This window comes from Stenella coeruleoalba (genome assembly GCF_951394435.1).
Source record: "Stenella coeruleoalba genome assembly, chromosome: 2".
Lineage (NCBI taxonomy): Eukaryota > Metazoa > Chordata > Mammalia > Artiodactyla > Delphinidae > Stenella > Stenella coeruleoalba.
The window spans coordinates 163,723,591-163,742,700 of record NC_137147.1 but is presented as its reverse complement, the minus strand read 5'-3'; the positions used below and the strand labels follow the sequence as shown (position 1 = coordinate 163,742,700).

Here is a 19,110-nt window from a genome sequence, read left to right as displayed (position 1 = left end):
TTTACTGTAAATTAGTTGTAGGCTCAAAACTTTCAAGCCAGAGAGAAATGTAGAGTTATGATTTGACCTCCACTATGGTTTGCTATAGCTTATCAGGAATCTCCAAAACAAATATTTGGATATTGTTCACATAATCTTTACACTTTTACAGTTTTAATAATCAAGGCTATAGTTCTCAAATATGTTTGTAAGTTGGTAGTTTATATGGAAATCAAGGAATTAATAAATGTTGAGTAAGTAATTTAATAAGAATGTAAAAGAAGTAATTAATGGTTCTGATTAAGGTTTTATTTTGATAACTTTATATTATTTGAACTATAAAATGTCAGAGATAATTATTTGGCTAGCAATTTTAGGGACTTTTAATTTGGTCACCGTGAGTTTCAGGATAATCGAAGCATAGTTAGCAGAAAAACCGAGAGTAATCCAATATTTCACCCTTTTTTTAAAAAAAAAAGATAGGAAATAGAAAAAATTACTGTATTTTTTTTTTCTTTTTGTCAAAGCTAAATCAGTTTCATTTGTGTTGATAGGCAAAATCATCAGCATTACAGACCAGTAATCAGCCCCCTTCGCTGGTAAGAAATTCTTATCTTAAATCTAAGTGCCAGGGTTTCAAATAAGTTACAGTAAATTTAGATTATATGACATCCTTAAAGTATTCCAAATGAAATCTACCCTTTAGAACTTTGAAGTTTAAAATATATTTGTTTTGTACTAAGTCTGAAGTACTTCTGAAAGTATACTTAACTGAATTATGCTCTAAAATTATCTCCCTCCCTTTAGCAGGAGTGAGATCTATTATTAATTATGTAGTTTCAAAATTATGGTGTGTTTTTTAAATTTATATGTGCAACATGTAATAGATTGGTGACCAGCTTATTTTATTTTCTCAGAGACCATCTTGGTGGCCCTTCGAGATGTCTCCTGGTGCATTAATCTTTGCTATCATATGGCCTTTTATTGCCCAGTGGTTAGTGCATTTATATTACCAAAGAAGGAGAAGGTAATACGATAGTTTTATAATTCAAAGTGGTATGTAAACTCTTAGAATCTATAGCAGACAGAGCTTTCAGCGGCAGTTAGGGAGATAGGTCCATTTTATAGATAGTCATACTGAGCATTCTGTACTGATCCTGAAACTGAAACTACCTTGGAAATGATATCTAGTGGGTTTTTAGATACTTGTTAGATTAAAATTTTTTCACTTGAGAGCATCTGATGTATTTGTACACTTTTGATTTATGCAACAGCAAGAAAATGATTACAGGCTTAAGTTTTATGTCTTATGAAGAAACAGTGTTCTCAAAGTATGATTTTTTGGGGGGGCCCTTTGCTAATATTAAAGGACAACAGATAAGAAAACTAATAATGCCTGCATGCTCTCTATACCTTAGAAATATAGACATTGGCATTTCAGGAAATGTTCATCCTGGTGGTTGACTAGAAATAGGGCTTGTTCTAATTTGAGGGCCAGAATTCCAGTTTGGATGCCAGGAAATAACTCAGGTAAGTCTGAGAATAACAGGTTCGAATCCTTGCAAGTGCTCTGAGATTGTCTAGATGAGGAATAACCTGAGGCCAAAACTCTTGGGTTCAAGAAAATCATTAAAAGCATTTTTTTGGACACTATGTAAACTGAATTACTTTCCCTGGATGGGCAGATGAACAAATATTTGTCATTCGTGGCCTCACTGATTATGTTTCTGGTGTTTCATCACCATTTCCCATTAAGTCACAAGAGATGGGGAAAAGAGATAGGGTATTAGGTGGTAACATTTTAAGTGCTCTCTTACATATGTGCAGTAGAAACACATTTTTAAAAAATCTACAAGTTTAAATAATTATAGGTCTGTTGTTCCTCTACCAAAGAACCCACGTTTCTAATTACTGCACATGATAACAAAAGCAAAAACCAAACATTTACCCTTCTCCTACGTCAAAGGGCTAAGCAGCACACTAGTCTAAGTGCTCCAGTGAGAATGCTTTATAGTAGAGAAAAGGAAATGCATGTGGCCTTAGGTGACTTGGTTTAGTCTTCCTTGTTCTCTGCTTATGTTAAGACTGTTTGATTTATGTTCATAAATGAACTCAATACGTTTTCTGGTACATTAATGTTCTTGGAATATTCTTGCTCACTTAAAAAACTTTTGTGGGATTTCAGAAGCCTAAGTTGCCTTCTCAGTATCATTTACCCCCTTTCTAAGCCATCTGTGTATGTGTCATTTCAGCTGTTAAGATACAGACCTTGGGACTATATCTATAGATATAGACTGTAGACTGTGGTCCAGTGGTTAAGAATCCGCGCATCCAATGTAGGGGGTGTGGGTTCAATCCCTGGCTGGGGAACTAAGATCCTGCATGCTGCATGACATGGCCAAAAAAGGGGAAAACAAGATATAGACCTTAATTTAAATCCTTTCTTTTCTTTTTTCACACGTTTTCTGTTTCTCCTGTGATGGTTGGGTGCTATACAGTGTTTTAAATCCTAATATCCCTGATAATAGGAGGAAAAAAGAACCAAACTTTTTTCAATATGTGGTTATACTGGATTTAAGCGGCTGGCAACAGTGGTGCTAACGGGAGGTGTTTACATGTTTTGCAATGCATTTCAAAGTTCTTTTTCATGTTTTACTTTGTAGAAAGTTGGGGATTGGAGACTAGAGAAGTTCAACACACAACAAAAACCCTAAAGTTTACTTTGATTAATAATTTATTTCATGCTTAAGGTTGAAGCAGCTTGTCAGTTTATTAAAGACTGAAAAAACAAACTGTACTTTGCTTCAGCAGTCATGGAAAATGGCAGTTTTTCTAAAATTTATTTTTTTTTAATGTTCCTTACTTGTAAAAGTATATGCCGTTTCTCCTAAGTATTCCTTTCAGTTTTTGACAGATGTCTCTGAATGGAGAAACTTTTCTCTGTTCCTAATTTTCTACTTTGTTATTATTGAATCTTTATCCAGTTTTCCAATGTATGTTAGGTATTTAATCCTTCAAAGTTGTAAATTATTAGTGCTCTGCAACTGCATTTTGATGAGACATAGTGTTTTTATGTATTGTTTACTTATATATGTAAGGAGTCAACTGGGGTTGGCGATGGAAACAAGTTTTGGCTTGAGGGGATTTAGGCATCTTTTAATCTGGCAGTGTTTAACAGGTTTTAATCTGACAGTTATAGGAAAGAAGACTAGAGAACATTGTGCATGGTTTAGAGAAGACAGGTCTGTGTTAGAGATGAAGAGAAAGATTTAAAAATCCTCTTAGGATGGGAAAAGTGTGGCCAGGAGAGGGTGTGCCCTACTTATAACAGGGCCCACCCTGTACCTCATCCTCTAGCACAGTGTCTGGCATGTTTTAGGCTTTCAATAAATATGTGCTGAATACCTGGCTGAAGGCCCACTCTTGGCAGGATGGCAGCCGAAGTACCATGTGACATGGAGAAGCTTTGATGTTGTTTAACATCTGGATGCAAACACACACTGAGATAATCCTATACACATGTAAAATAAGTGGTTATCTATTTGTGGTAAGCTTTAAAAAAAAATTTTTTTTTACATGAAAAGTAATACTTAAGGTCCACTGCTTGATTCTTTTTTCCCCAGTATAGAAGAATATAAATTTTTTATAGTTGATTTACAATGTTAATTTCTGCTATACAGCAGAGTGATTCAGTTATACATATATATACATTCTTTTTTTTTCATATTCTTTTCCATTATGGTTTATCATAGGATATTGAATATAGTTCTCTGTGCTATACAGTAGGACCTTGTTGTTTATCCATTCTATATATAATAGCTTACATCAGAAAAATATAAATTTAAAAGTAAAAGAGATCTCATATCACTCTGCAGGGGATCTGAAAAACATTCTTTCTGTATGTGCTATGAAGAGTATCATCTGCAGACCTGTTCAAAATTAGGCCCTGAACAGCCTCCTATGGTACTACCTCCCCTCAGTTACCTAACCTGGTCATTCTGCTATTAAAATTATCCATGAGTTAAATACTGAAACCAGGCCAGTTTTTTTTTTTTTTTGGCCGCAGAGCGGCAGCTCGCAGAATCTTAGTTCCCCAACCAGGGATCGGACCCAGGCCTACGGTGGTGAAAGCACCGAGTCCTAACCACTGGACCTCCAGGGAATTCCCTGAAAGCAGACCTTTTAAGTCCACAAGACTATTCTTAATCTATTACACAAAGACCTTACTTCTCAGATACTGCATTTTTTACAAACTGAAGGTTTGTGGCAACCCTGTCACAAGGCTGTCAGTACCGCTTTCCCAACAGCATTCACTCACTTCATGTCTCTGTGTCATATTTTGGTAATTCTTGAAATATCTCAGACTTTTTCATTATTATTATATCTGTTATGGTGATCTGTGATTAGTGATCTTTGATGTTGCTACTATGACTTGCCAAAGGCTCAGATGATGGTTAGCATTTTTTAGCAATAAAACATTTTTTTAATGATTTTTTAAGGGATTTTTATTTTTTGGCTGCGTTGGGTCTTCGTTGCTGTACGTGGGCTTTCTTTAGTTGCAGCAAGTGGGGGGGCTACTCTTTGTTGTGGTGCGCGGGCTTCTCACTGCAGTGGCTTCTCTTGTTGCAGAGCACAGGCTCTAGGCGCGCGGGCTTTAGTAGTGGTGGCACGTGGGCTCAGTAGTTGTGGCTTGTGGGCTCTAGAGCGCAGGTTCAGTAGTTGTGGCACACAGGCTTAGTTGCTCCTAGGCGTGTGGGATCTTCCCGGACCAGGGCTTGAACCCATGTCCCGTGCATTGGCAGGCAGATTCTTAACCACTGCACTACCAGAGAAGCCCAATAAAGCATTTTTAAATTAAGGTATGTACAGTTTTTTAAGCCATAATGCTATTGCCACTTCATAGACCACAGTAGAGTGTAAACTGTTATATGCACTGGCAAACCAGAAAAGTTGTGTGACTCACTTGATTGCGATATTAGCTTTATTGCGATGGTCTGGAGCCGAACCTGCATGATCTTCAAGGTCTGCCTGTAATTTGAAGGAAAGGATGTTTCTAACCACTTTCCTTTATCAGTCTGTCCAGGTTCATAAATGTGCTGGTAGGTGGTTTCCTTAGAGACAATGAGCTTTCAGTTTTTATTTAATAAAAACTGGATAGGGTGGGACAGGTCTCAGGAGAAACATTCTTCAGATGGAGCCTGGGGAAGGTGATACTGGACCAAAAATTCAGGCCCAGCCTTCTGAGGCAGGGAAAGAATCTCAGCAGTCCAGGCAGAGCAGAGAGTTCAGTGGGCTGGGGAAAGGCAAAAGGTTATTCCTGTTTTCTTACCTGTTGTTTTCTGTAACTTTTCTTCTCTTATCACACTATGCCCTACATTTTACAAGTTAATTTTTTATAAAAGGAGAGAAAGAGCTCACTAAGTGCCTGGAAAACATCCCAAAATTCCAAAGATAGTGATAATGACTTATGTCTCTTCTATTTCACTATTACAGCTGAAGGTTGGGGGGTTCATAGACCAAGTTGTGTGCTTTTTGGTAAATCTACAGATTTGGTAAATCCTGTATAGCAATCTGCATCACGTGGGTTCTTAGTAAGTGTTGCTAACTGTTCAGGCACCTCCCAACTAGCATTTCTGCTGAAGTCTCACTCAGGCAGTCTTTACAACCACCCACGATTCTCTTCCTCCAGGGGCCGTTTTTCTTCATGCCAGAGTAATCTCCTCCTATTATGTGAAAATCCAACTGATTATTTAAAATGTCACTCCTGCCAAGGTGTACATAAGATTTCTGCAGAGGATAAGGAGTGGTCTGATTATTTAAAAGATCATTCCTGCCAAGGGGGTTGCATAAGGGCGTTTCTAGAGGAGAGGAATAAACTTGTAATGAGAGAGTTTCAGGCATTTTGGCATCTGGAATGCTGAGGAGGATATAGAGATTTTACAGCTGTGGGTCCTTTCCCAGAACTCAGATCAGATGTGATTGTCGTGCTCACAAGCCCATTCTTCTCTGGTAGCTCACTCTGCTATCAGTAAAACCATCAGATTATACACATCTGAGTTGTTGGTTTATATGTCCCTCCCATCCCCATCCTATCAACTAAACTGAGAGCTTTTTTGAGGGCTAAAAGTCTGCCTCAGAGATGTCTGAATCTCCAGTACCTGGCACAGTGCCTGGAAAATAACAGATACATAATATGTGTTGATTAAATGAACAGTTCAGGTTGTGTATCTGTCAACCTTCTGTTGTTTTATGAAGTTTTTGTTTCAAAACTTTCCATTTTGATAAAATTATGAAAAAATCTGAACTGTGGAATAGCCAACTAGAAAAAGATGAGAATCTAGAAGCTGTGAGAGGAATGTACATTTAAATCGTTTGTTAGAAACTACTTGGTAATGTCATCACTTGCAGTTGGATCTTTCCTATCGAGCTCTAAGTGACATGAAGTAACTTCATAAGGATCATTTGTAATTTTATGGTCTTATTTTGAATTTGAATATTATTATTATGTTACCATCAGCGAATTCTTTGGTATCGATATGTTTCATATTCAGGTTGTATTTATACTCATAGGACATTGTTTTTTTCCTTTCTTTTCAAAGAAAATTGAACTGAAGAAAATATTTTCCTGAAGAAGACTACTGGGCCTGGATGACCTCGGGATGAAATAGATTGTGGAGCTCACACGAAACTCCTAGTTTGTGATGATTACATTTCTTTTTGTTGTCCAGTAGTTTGGTTTGTGTACATATATACATATATATATTTTGCACTACACAAATGATAACATTTTAAGGACTAATATTGCTGATACTTGAATAATCAATCTCAACTAGGTTATAAGTAATAGACTTAGATTTACCCTACCCTTGAACTTGAAGGACATTAAATTATTAATTATTGTTTGGTAACATGTTTACCTGATTATCTCCCATAGAGAAATATAAGCTGCTTTTCCAAGGTACAGTTGTGATAATAAGAACAGATTAATAACTGGGTATTTTTAATTTTCTAAATTAAATATGAGAAAGTATGCAAACCAGGAGCGAATTTCAAATGAGATGAAATCGACTTTCTTAGTCACTGAACCACCATGCGATTCAGTAGAAAACGACTGGAAGAATCTTCTCCACATCCACTTTGTGGGCTGCCCATAATCTTTCTTGGGCATGCACATCTCTAACTTTAGTATTCAGGCATCATTATGACAAAGTAGAGCCCTATGTACTAGGCTTTGTTTTTACAAATGATTCACAGAATAGACATAACCTGCTAATGGAAATGATGAAGAATGGGCTTAACGTGTTCTGAACCTGCAGATCATTAATAAGATTTGTATTCAATCATATACATGGATTCCTTTGTAATAATTTTCCTTTAACTGAGGACATCTTGTTTCTGCTTCATAGGGTGCTTTGAAATATAAAATGAAAACTTATTTATACTGTTTTTACAAAGGTCAAAGAGGAAACACATGAAAATCACTTTTCTGCAACTGGTAAACCACACAGACCGGACTCTTAACCTCTTAGTGCCTCAGTTTTTCCTTCGGGGTATAATATTGGAGATACACCTATTTCACAAGGGGTATTGGAGAGATCTGCAAGCTAGCAGGCCATATGCTTCCATTTGAATAAGACATACCCAACTAATGTAAATTTGTGTCTCTCCTCCACCTCCCACATTTAGATTAAGAAGAAGACTGTAATTTAGATCCTTGAAGGCTTTGTTTGGAATTATCCTTCCTGCATGCCTTTTAAAACTCCCTGCTCATGTAGATGTACCTTATGCTTTAAAGATTTCTCTGATACAAAGGTTTAGTATCAGATAATTTTTTTAAATTCTTGGTATGTGTGATGTTGGGTTTAGCATCATGTGTTCAGGGTGTTCTCAATAAGAGAGAAAGTAATCCATCCCTAGTCTAGAGGGTGGTTCTTTGTTTACCTGAAGAAAAAAGTATAAGAATACAATTTGCTTTTCTGAAGACTCTTTTTTTCCTTATTTTTTTTCTTACATGTAACTTGATGTATTTTATTTTTTAATCCCATCTTGATTAAAATGTATCTGTCTAAAGAGATATACTAATATTTGCTTTTTAAAAGCTGTCCTCTATTTATTTAGGGAAAAGAAATGAAGCCAGTAACTGAATTATATGTAAAAATAAAATTTAGACCTGTGGGTCTGGAGTTATTTTTAAAAATTAGCTATCAATCTGGTATCAGAAAATGGTGGCTTTTCTCTTAGTATATAAATAAATAAGATGCAAAGTAAGAATGTAAGCAGTTGTGATTCATTACAAGCAGTTGGAGGTAACTAACTCCTAGGGATAACCATTTGTATCCTATTCCAAAGTCTTATTTTATAGTTTGAAAAGCACTTTGCACACAGTTCTTGTATATACAAGTAAAGACGTAATTATAGGATGTAGTGTTACTGCTTTGTTTAACAAGAACCTCATTTAAAATTGACAGCTATGGTATTTTTTTAATGATCTACTTCTTTTCTGTTTCTTTATTGTAAAATTAAGTTAAAAATAAAAGGTTAATGAAAAATGTTATGGTTTTTATTCCTTGTTACTGTTAGAAGTGCAGTGATTATATAAGGATTAAATGAGAATAAATAGTAGGGGTTCATAGGAAGTAATTGTGCCTCGTTCAAAATAAAGCCATGCTATTACATGTAATTTTATAAAAATCAGAAACAGGCTGAAGTTGAACTCATTTAGTCATCTGGCTGAAAATGTTACTTATCGTGTCAAAATCTTAGTTTCAATTCTTACTCCAAATAGGTAGCTTCCCATAGCCACTCAGTGTGGCCTTAGTCAGCCATGTTAAATACATACAGTTTGTCTTAGGTAGAAAATGGTGAGAAGGCTTTATGTTTTTAATACAAATGTATAACTTGTAACTTCTCCACATAGTGATAAAAGTGATGTTAGCTATTTGTAACATTAAGATACCAGTGTTCTGGGGCCTGTAATAGGAAGCTAACTGCAGTGGCTTGAGTTTTTTCTCCTCATATACAAGGAGTCCAGAGGTAGGAAGTCCAGGGCTGGTAAGGTGCTTCCACAATGTCCTTAGGGACACAGGTTCCTTCTGTCTTTCTGTTCTATCATCTTTAGGGTGTGGGCCTTGTCTTGTTCACTAAATGGCTGCTGTACATCTCGGTCCAATGTCTACATTACAGGTAGGCAAAGATCCTTATCCGATCGGGAAACAGTAACTTTCCTGGAAATCTCACACAGGATACTCCTTCTCCATCTACTTGGCTAGAACTGGGTCTCATAATTATATCTTTGTCTATAAGAAAGAATATTATTTAAAGAATAAAATTGTTTATATAGATATAATTTTACAAATTTAATTTTGCCCATACACAGGAAAGGCCATGTCTTTTGGCCTTTAATACACTTAACTGAGTTCTCTTCTTTATCTATTTTTCTTTTCTGCTTCTCAACCCTTGTTTTCCCACTGACCTTCTCTCTCTCCATTAATCCTCCTTCCCAATGGAACCACTTTTTCAAGCTGAAAAACGGTGTTCTTTTCCTTTTTCAAAAGAAACAACTAAAAGAACTTTTAAATACGTACATAATACAGGCGAGGTGTAGCCATTGTTATTTTCTCTGCCCAGCACCTGTCCCTCCTCCTCCTGATAACAGCATCACTCTCCTTGCCCTTCCCTGTAGCACAGAGCTCCTCTTCCTCCACTGTAATCCTGCCCCACCCCCCGAGCCACAGTAATGGGCATGTGATTCAGACCTGGCCAGTGTCTATCTCATTCTCCTCCTGACCACAGTGACAGTCCTAGGAAGGGGTGTATGACCATCAGTGAAGCAGTCAGAGTTATTCTCTGGATTTATTTCAGGGAACTAGAGAGAGCATTTTGCCTTTTCACAGAATATTACATAGTTGGGATCATACAGTATGTAGCCCTTTCAGAATGGCTTCTTTCACTTTGCAATATACTTATATATTTATGGTTCCTCCATGTAATTTCATGTATTCATAGCTCATTTATTTTTATGTTTTTATAGCTGTGTGTCAATAAAGTTTTACTTACAAAACAAGTAGGGGGCCGTATTTGTCCCATGGGCTGTAGTTTGCTGACTTCTGATTTAGGTAATTCATTTCTTTTTAGCACTGATTAATATATCATTGTCTGGATGTACTAGAGTTTATTTATCCGTTCACCTATTGAAGGATATCTTGGTTGCTTCCAAATTTTAGTAATGATGAATAAAGCTGCTATCAACATCTGTGCATAGGTTTTCGTGTGGTCATAAGTTTTCAACTCATTTGGGTAAATACTAAAGAGCTGATTGCTGGATTGCATGGTAAAGTTACGTTTAGTTTTGTAATAAACCACCAAACTGTCTTCCAAAGTGGCTGTACCGTTTTGCATTCCCACCAGTAATGAATAAGAGTTCCTGTTGCTCCCCATCTTTGCCAGCATTTGGTATTGTCGGTGTTTTGGGTTTTAGCCATTCTGATAGGTGTGTAGTGGTATCTCGTTGTTGTGTTCTCTTTCTCCTTGAATTACAGGCTGTAAGGTTATTACCAGGGAGATCCTGGGGCTGTATATCCTGCCACTTGGAGGAACCTTAGATAATAAGGCCAACATCTAGACCTAGGAACTTAGACAAGGGTCAGAAACAGTGAATTCAAGTCCTTTAATCCAGTTAATTCTGAAAACACTACCCCTATGTTTATACAGTTTGTTTACATGGGTTAATAAATTTGCCTTCTTACTTAAGGCAGTTTAAGGTAGGTTTCTGACACTTGGACCCAGAGTCCTGACTAGTATAGAAAATGCATGATTGTCAGGACTGAGTGTAGGCTCTGAAGCCAAACTGTGTAGGTTCAAATTCTCTGCAATCATGGGAAGTCCCTTACCTTATGTTTCAGTTTTCGTATGTATACAATGTGGATAAAAATACCTCATAGAGAGCTTCCCTGGTGGCGCAGTGGTTGAGAGTCCGCCTGCCGATGCAGGGGACACAGGTTCGTGCCCCGGTCCAGGAAGATCCCATGTGCCGCAGAGCGGCTGGGCCCATGAGCCATGGCCGCTGAGCCTGCGCGTCCGGAGCCTGGGGGAGGTCACAACAGTGAGAGGCCCGCGTACCGCAAAAAACAAAAAACAAAAAACAAAAAACCTCATAGAATTAATATATGTATAAAATACGTAGAACAATGTTCAGGATACAGTAAGTACTTTGTAACTGATAGCTACTGTGATGGTAATAATAATGACTGGGGTTATTATTTCACTATCAGTACATAAGAATCCAAATCCCTTTTGCAGAGGTAGACACTGGAAATGTTGTTGCAAATGTACCAAAAAATTTTTTTTTTCTTTTTTAACAACAGCTAGTTTCTACCATTTATGCTCTGGATACTATTCCTTTCCTTAAAAACTTTGCCATTTTTTTCTGCCCCAGAGGCAACTACTTTCAGCACATTGGGTGATTGTTTTGTACTTACCTCCAAGGTTCTAAATGATATGTTTGAACTGCTCCTTTATTTTTTTTTAAACATGTTTATTGGAGTATAATTGCTTTACAATTATAAATTACAGTGTTGTGTTACTTTCTGCTGTATAACAAAGTGAATCAGCTATATGTATACGTATATCCCCATATCCCCTCCCTCTTGCATCTCCCTCCCACCCTCCTTATCCCAACCCTCTAGGTGGTTGCAGAGCACCGACCTGATCTGCCTGTGCTATGCAGCTGCTTCCCAATAGCTATTTTACATTTGGTAGTATATATATGTCAGTGCTACTCTCTCACGTTGTCCCAGCTTACCCTTCCCCCTCCCTGTGTCCTCAAGTCCATTCTCTACATCTGCATCTTTATTCATGTCCTGCCCCTAGGTTCATCAGAACCATTTTTTGTTTTTAGATTCCATATATATGTGTTACAATATGGTAGTTGTTTTTCTCTTTCTGCCTTACTTCACTCTGTATGACAGACTCTAGGTTCATCCACCTCACTACAAATAACTCAATTTCGTTTCTTTTTATGGCTGAGTAATATTCCATTGTATATATGTGCCACATCTTCTTTATCCATTCATCCGATGGTGGACACTTAGGTTGTTTCCATCTGCTGGCTATTGTAAATAGAGCTGCAATGAACATTTCGGTACATGACTCTTTTTGAATTATGGTTTTCTCAGGGTATATGCCCAGTAGTGGGATTGCTGGGTCATATGGTAGTTCTATTTGTAGTTTTTTAAGGAACCTCCATACTGTTCTCCATTGTGTCTGTATCAATTCACATTCCCACCAACAGTGCAAGAGGGTTCCCTTTTCTCCACACCCCCTCCAGCATTTATCGTTTGTAGATTTTCTTGACAATGGCCATTCTGACTGGTGTGAGGTGATACCTCATTGTAGTTTTGATTTGCATTTCTCTAATTAGTGATGTTGAGCATCCTTCCATGTGTTTGTCGGCAATCTGTATATCTTCTTTTGAGAAATGTCTATTTAGGTCTTCTGCCCATTTCTAGATTGGTTTGTATGTTTTTTTGATATTGAGCTGCATGAGCTGCTTGTATATTTTGGAGAGTAATCCTTTGTCAGTTGTTTTGTTTGCAAGTATTTTCTCCCATTCTGAGGGTTGTCTTTTCGTCTTTTTTATGGTTTCCTTTGTTGTGCAAAAGCTTTTAAGTTTCATAAGGTCCCATTTGTATATTTTTGTTTTTATTTCCATTTCTGTAGGAGGTGGGTCAAAAAGGATCTTGCTGTGATTTATGTCATAGAGTGTTCTGCCTATGTTTTCCTCTAAGAGTTTTAGAGTGTCTGGCCTTACATTTAATTCTTTAATCCATTTTGAGTTTATTTTTCTGTATGGTGTTAGGGAATGTTCTAATTTCATATTTGCACATGTAGCTGTCCAGTTTTCCCAGTACCACTTATTGACGAGGCTGTCTTTCCTCCATTGTGTGTTCTTGCCTCCTTTATCAAAGATAAGGTGACCATATGTGTGTGGATTTATCTCTGAGCTTTCTATCTTGTACCATTGATCTATATTTCTGTTTTTGTGCCAATACCATACTGTCTTGATTACTGTAGCTTTGTAGTATACTCTGAAGTCAGGGAGCCTGATTCCTCCAGGTCTGTTTTTCTTTCTCAAGATTGCTTTGGCTATTCGGGGTCTTTTGTGTTTCCATACAAATTGTGCAGTCTTTTTGTTCTAGTTCTGTGAAAAATGTCATTGGTAGTTTGATAGGGATTGCATTGAATCTGTAGATTGCTTTGGGTAGTATAGTCATTTTCACAATGTTGATTCTTCCAATCCAAGAGCATAGTATATCTCTCCATCTGTTTGTATCATCCTTAATTTCTTTCATCAGTGTCTTATAGTTTTCTGCATACAGGTCTTTTGTCTCCTTAGGTAGGTTTATTCCTAGGTATTTTATTCTTTTTGTTGCCATGGTAAATGGGAGTGTTTCCTTCATTTCTCGTTCAGATTTTTCATCATTAGTGTATAGGAATGCAAGAGATTTCTGTGCATTCATTCTGTATCCTGCTACTACCAAATTCATTCATTAGCTCTAGTTTTCTGGTAGCATCTTTAGGATTCTCTGTGTATAGTATGTTGTCTGCAAACAGTGACAGCTTTACTTCTTCTTTTCCAATTTGGATTGCTTTTATTTCTTTTTCTTCTCTGACTGCTGTGGCTAAAACTTCCAAAACTATGTTGTATAACAGTGGTGACAGTGGGCAACCTTGTCTTCTTCCTGATCTTAGAGGAAATGGTTTCATTTTTTCACCATTGAGAACGATGTTGTCTGTGGGTTTGTCATATATGCCCTTTATTATGTTGAGGTAGGTTCGCTCTATGCCTACTTTCTGTAGAGTTTTTATCATTAATGGGTGTTGAATTCTGTCAAAAGCTTTTTCTGCATCTATTGAGATGATCATATGGTTTTTTTCCTTCATTTTGTTAATATAGTGTGTCACATTGATTGATTTGCATATATTGAAGAAATCTTGCATTCCTGGGATAAACCCCACTTAATCATGGTGTATGATCCTTTTAATGTGCTGTTGGATTCTGTTTAGGATTTTTGCATCTACATTTATCAGTGATATTGGCCTGTAGTTTTCTTTCTTTGTGACATCTTTGTCTGGTTTTGGTATCAGGGTGATGGGGGCCTCATAGAATGAGTTTGGGAGTGTTCCTCTCTGCTATATTTTGGAAGAGTTTGAGAAGGATAGGTGTTAGCTCTTCTCTAACTGTTTGATAGAATTTGCCTGTGAAGCCATCTATGGTCCTGGGCTTTTGTTTGTTGGAAGATTTTTTTTTTTTTTTTTGCGGTACACGGGCCTCTCACTGTTGTGGCCTCTCCTGCTGCGGAGCACAGGCTCCGGACACGCAGGCTCAGCGGCCATGGCTCACGGGCCCAGCTGCTCCATGGCATGTGGGATCTTCCCAGACCGGGGCACGAACCCGTGTCCCCTGCATTGGCAGGCGGACTCTCAACCACTGCGCCACCAGGGAAGACTGGTTGGAAGATTTTTAATCACAGTCTCAATTTCAGTGCTTGTGACTGGTCTGTTTATATTTTCTATTTCTTCCTGGTTCAGTCTCAGAAGGTTGTGCTTTTCTAAGAATTTGTCCATTTTTTCCAGGTTGTCCATTTTATTGGTATAGAGTTGCTTGTAGTAATCTCTCATGATCCTTTGTACTTCTGCAGTGTCAGTTGTTACTTCTCCTTTTTCATTTCTAATTCTATTGATTTGAGTGTTCTCCCTTTTTTTCTTGATGAGTCTGGCTAATGGTTTATCAATTTTGTTTATCTTCTCAAGGAACCAGCTTTTAGTTTTATTGATCTTTGCTACTGTCTCCTTCATTTCTTTTTCATTTATTTCTGATCTGATCTTTATGATTTCTTTCCTTCTGCTAACTTTGGGGTTTTTTTTTGTTCTTTCTCTAATTGCTTTAGGTGTAAGGTTAGGTTGTTTATTTGAAATGTTTCTTGTTTCTTGAGGTAGGATTGTATTGCTATAAACTTCCCTCTTAGAACTGCTTTTGCTGCATCCCATAGGTTTTGGGTCATCGTGTTTTCATTGTCATTTGTTTCTAGGTATTTTTTGATTTTCTCTTTGATTTCTTCAGTGATGTCTTGGTTATTTAGTAGCATATTGTTTAGCCTCCATGTGTTTGTATTTTTCAGCTTTTTTCCTATAATTGGTATCTAGTCTCATAGTGTTGTGGTCAGAAAAGATACTTGATATGATTTTAATTTTCTTAAATTTACCAAGGCTTGATTTGTGACCCAACGATATGGTCTATGGTGTATCCTGTAGAATGTTCCATGAGCACTTGAGAAGAAAGCGTATTCTGTTGTTTTGGGATGGAATGTCCTATAAATATCAATTAAGTCCATCTTGTTTAATGTGTCATATAAAGCTTGTGTTTCCTCAGTTATTTTCATTTTGGATGATGTGTCCATTGGTGAAAATGGGGTGTTAAAGTCCCCTACTACTATTGTGTTACTGTCGATTTCCCCTTTTATGGCTGTTAGCATTTGCCTTATGTATCGAGGTGTTCCTATGTTGGGTGCATAAATATTTACAATTGTTTTATCTTCTTCTTGGATTGATCCCTTGATCATTATGTAGTGTCCTTCTTTGTCTCTTGTAATAGTCTTTATTTTAAAGTCTATTTTGTCTGATATGAGAATTGCTACTCCAGCTTTCTTTTGATTTCCATTAGCATGGAATATCTTTTTCCATCTCCTCACTTTCAGTGTGTATGCGTCCCTATGTCTGAAGTGGGTCTCTTATAGACAGCATATGTATGGGTCTTGTTTTTGTATCCATTCAGCCAGTCTGTGTCTTTTGGTTGGAGCATTTAATCCCTTTACATTTAAGGTAATTATCGATATGTATGTTCCTATTACCATTTCCTTAATTGTTTTGCGTTTGTTTTTGTAGCTCTTTTCCTTCTCTTATGTTTCCTGCCTAGAGAAGTTCCTTTAGCATTTGTTGTAAAGCTGGTTTGGTGGTGCTGAATTCTAACTTTTGCTTGTCTGTAAAGGTTTAAATTTCTCCATCAAATCTGTATGAGATCCTTGCTGGGTCGAGTAATCTTGGTTGTGGGTTTTTCCCTTTCATCACTTTAAATATGTCCTGCCACTCCCTTCTGGCTTGCAGAGTTTCTGCTGAAAGATCAGCTATTAACCTTATGGGGATTGCCTCGTATGTTATTTGTTGCTTTTCCCTTGCTGGTTTTAATATTTTTCCTTTGTATTTAATTTTTGATAGTTTGATTAATATGTGTCTCGGCATGTTTCTCTTTGGGTTTATCCTGTATAGTACTCTCTGTGCTTCTTGGACTTGATTGATTGACTATTTCCTTTCCCATGTTAGGGTAGTTTTCAACTATAATCTCTTCAAATATTTTCTCAGACCCGTTCTTTTTCTCTTCTTCTTCTGGGACCCCAGTAATTAGAATATTGGTGCATTCAATGTTGTCCCAGAGGTCTCTGAGACTGTCCTCAATTCTTTTCATTCTTTTTTCTTTATTCTGCTCCCTGGCAGTTATTTCCACCATTTTATCTTCCAGCTCACTTATCCATTCTTCTGTCTCAGTTATTCTGTTATTGAGTCCTTCTAGAGTGTTTTTAATTTCAGTAATTATGTTGTTCGTCATTGTTTGTTTGCTTTTTTGAACTGCTACTTTTTGATACTTCTGTTTTGGGAATTATCTATTTACTTCCGTCTACTGAAAAACAATTTTTTTAATTCATTTATTTATTTATTTGGTTACGTCGGGTGTTTGTTGCAGTAGGCGGGTGGGCTCCTTAGTTGCAGGTCACCAGCTTCTTAGTTGCAGCACGTGGGCTCCTTAGTTGCAGCAGGCAAGCTCCTTAGTTGTGGCTCGCTGGGTCCTTAGTTCTGGCATGCAACCTCTTAGTTGCAGCCTGCATGTGGGATCCAGTTCCCAGACCAGGGATTGAACCTGAGCCCCCTGCACTGGGAATGTGGATTCTTAACCACTGTGCCACCACCACCAGGGAAGTCCCCCCGCTACTGAAAATAGAAGATTTCATTCTTTTTCCTTCCTTTGCAGTCACAGCTCATGTGTAAACAGTTTACTGTTTATCAGTTTGTTACTAAAGGATATGGTAAAGGATACAGGTGGACATGTAGATGGAAGAGATGCATAGGGCAAGGTATGCAGGAAGGAGTGTGGAGCTTCTGTGCCCTCTCTGCGGGGCACCATTCTCCCAGCACCTTCACGTGTTCACCGACTAGAAGCTCTCCAAACCCTGTACTTTGGGGATTTTGAGGGAGGATTAGTCACATAGGCACAATCAAATATTAACTCCCTTTCCAGCCCCTCTCCCTTCTCTGGAGAATGGAGGGTGGGGCTGAAAATTCCAAGCTTGTTTGTTTGTTTTTTGGCCCTATGGCATTCAGGATCTTAGTTCCTCGACCAAGGATTGAACCCGTGCCCCTTCAGTGGAAGCGTGAAGTCTTAACCACTGGACCACCAGGGAAGTCCCAGAAAATTCCAAGCTTCTAATCCTGGCTGGGTCTTTCTGTTGACAGGCCCCCCTACAGGAGCCCACCCAGAGTCACCTGATTAGAACAAAGGACATTGCTATCACCCAGGAAATCCCAAGGGAGCCAGAAGCCCTGGGTCAGGAACCAGACTCAAAGACCAAATATGAGAACAAAAAAAATGCTCCTGGTGCTCTTATCCCTTCGGAAATTATTGATAGAAGTATTTTAGGAGCTCTGTGCGGGAACAGGCGGCAGAGACCAATATATATATTTTCTGTTATCTTACCATCCTCTTTTCTTTCTCTTTGGATTCTTATAGGATATTCTCTTTGTTCTGGTGTCTGAAATGTCACTTTGTTGTAAGTTGGGATGTATAGGAAGGGTATTTGCTGCAATGATGCTATGTAACAAACCAGCTCAAAACTCCCATTCTTTCACCCTCCTCATCCCATCCATCAGTAAGTTGTATTGATTGCACCTTTAAAATGTCTTGAATCCAGGTGGGCTGGTTCAGTAGCCTTCTATTCAGTCTCCCTCCTTCAAAGGTTGCCATGACCAGTCCACTTTCCATAGTTATAAGAATGACCCATCCACAGCTAGCTTGATATTAACTGAAAGGAGGCCTGGTGGAAATGGTAAATATTTGCACAATCTTTTGGACTCTGAGCATGTTCTTCACTGGCTAAAAACAAGATGTTTCTTCCTGGCAAACAGAGTCATCAGACCTGAAAGTGATCTTCAAGATGTTTTGGAGAATAATAGCAGAGTTTTATACAGCAACCATTTCCCAAACCCCAAATTAAGACAAATATTCTGAGAAGTAGTAGGGTACTTAGGGCTCAAATAATGATCATTTATTAAACACCTTTTATGTTTGCTACATACTTTGTATAATTTAATTTAATTTAATTAATTAATTTAATTTAATTAATTTAATTCTGACAAAGGTACACTAAAGTAAATACGTTTTCTATATTTGTTTAACAGTTAGTGGAAGTGGGGGGAAAATTATTTTCAATTAATAAAAATTATATATAGTAATGAATGCAGATTTCTGCTGGCAGAGCAATCTGTGTTCTTCAAAGACATGTATGCACACACATCCATACAACTGCCAAAACACTTCCATTTTTCCATTCTTGTTCTGTCTCAGGTTTTTCCTTAATGAGTATCTGAACCCACAAAAAGGTTTAAGTTTAGATAATAAATCACTTGTTCCCAGCAAACACCATTACAGCATGCAGAATTCCAGGTGGCCATCGCTGCGCTTGCTAGGGCTGCAATAGCAAACTGTTCTTAACTTTTCCACTTAAGGGCACTGTCTCCTGCATTGGGAATAGGTTAAATGTACATCTCCCTTGATTATTCAGTAATGTTTCAAATCCCTGATACGACTAGTGTCCTGGAAGTTCCTCATAATTAATCTTCACAATACAGGTAAACAATCAGAGTTTAATCCACCCAAGGTTTTTTACTCTGGCAGAGCAATGGTTTAAATCATTTGTGCTTGATTCCAAAGCCAGTGTTCTTTCTACTACTTGAAAATTCCATAAGAAGATGACAAATAATCCTAGCTTTTACCTAATTTAAGGGAAAGATGTAATTTACATTAAA

General features: G+C 37.6%; 2 protein-coding genes across 14 annotated transcripts in view; one reads left to right on the top strand and one right to left on the bottom strand.

Annotated features, from left to right (window-relative positions):
- Positions 1–9,608, top strand: part of ACBD5 (acyl-CoA binding domain containing 5) — a gene marked incomplete at its 3' end in the record, with an annotated part of 35,918 nt that extends 26,310 nt beyond the window's left edge. For 8 of the 12 annotated variants that reach the window (XM_079912689.1, XM_079912688.1, XM_079912693.1 and 5 more), the window contains 3 exons: positions 534–578; positions 897–1,006; positions 6,579–9,607. In XM_079912689.1, coding sequence (XP_079768815.1) covers positions 534–578; positions 897–1,006; positions 6,579–6,591 — 168 coding nt within the window. Of the gene's footprint in view, positions 1–533; positions 579–896; positions 1,011–6,578 lie in introns of those variants that run through there. The other 4 variants (XM_079912694.1, XM_079912690.1, XM_079912695.1 and 1 more) reach the window with 2 other exon arrangements.
- MASTL (microtubule associated serine/threonine kinase like) overlaps positions 1–19,110 on the bottom strand; it is a 59,459-nt gene that overhangs the window by 6,490 nt on the left and 33,859 nt on the right. Inside the window, exon 12 of one of the 2 annotated variants that reach the window (XM_079912685.1) lies at positions 10,913–11,062. In XM_079912685.1, coding sequence (XP_079768811.1) covers positions 10,914–11,062 — 149 coding nt within the window. In that variant the 3' untranslated portion in view covers position 10,913. Of the gene's footprint in view, positions 1–10,717; positions 11,063–19,110 lie in introns of those variants that run through there. The other variant, XM_079912684.1, reaches the window with a different exon arrangement.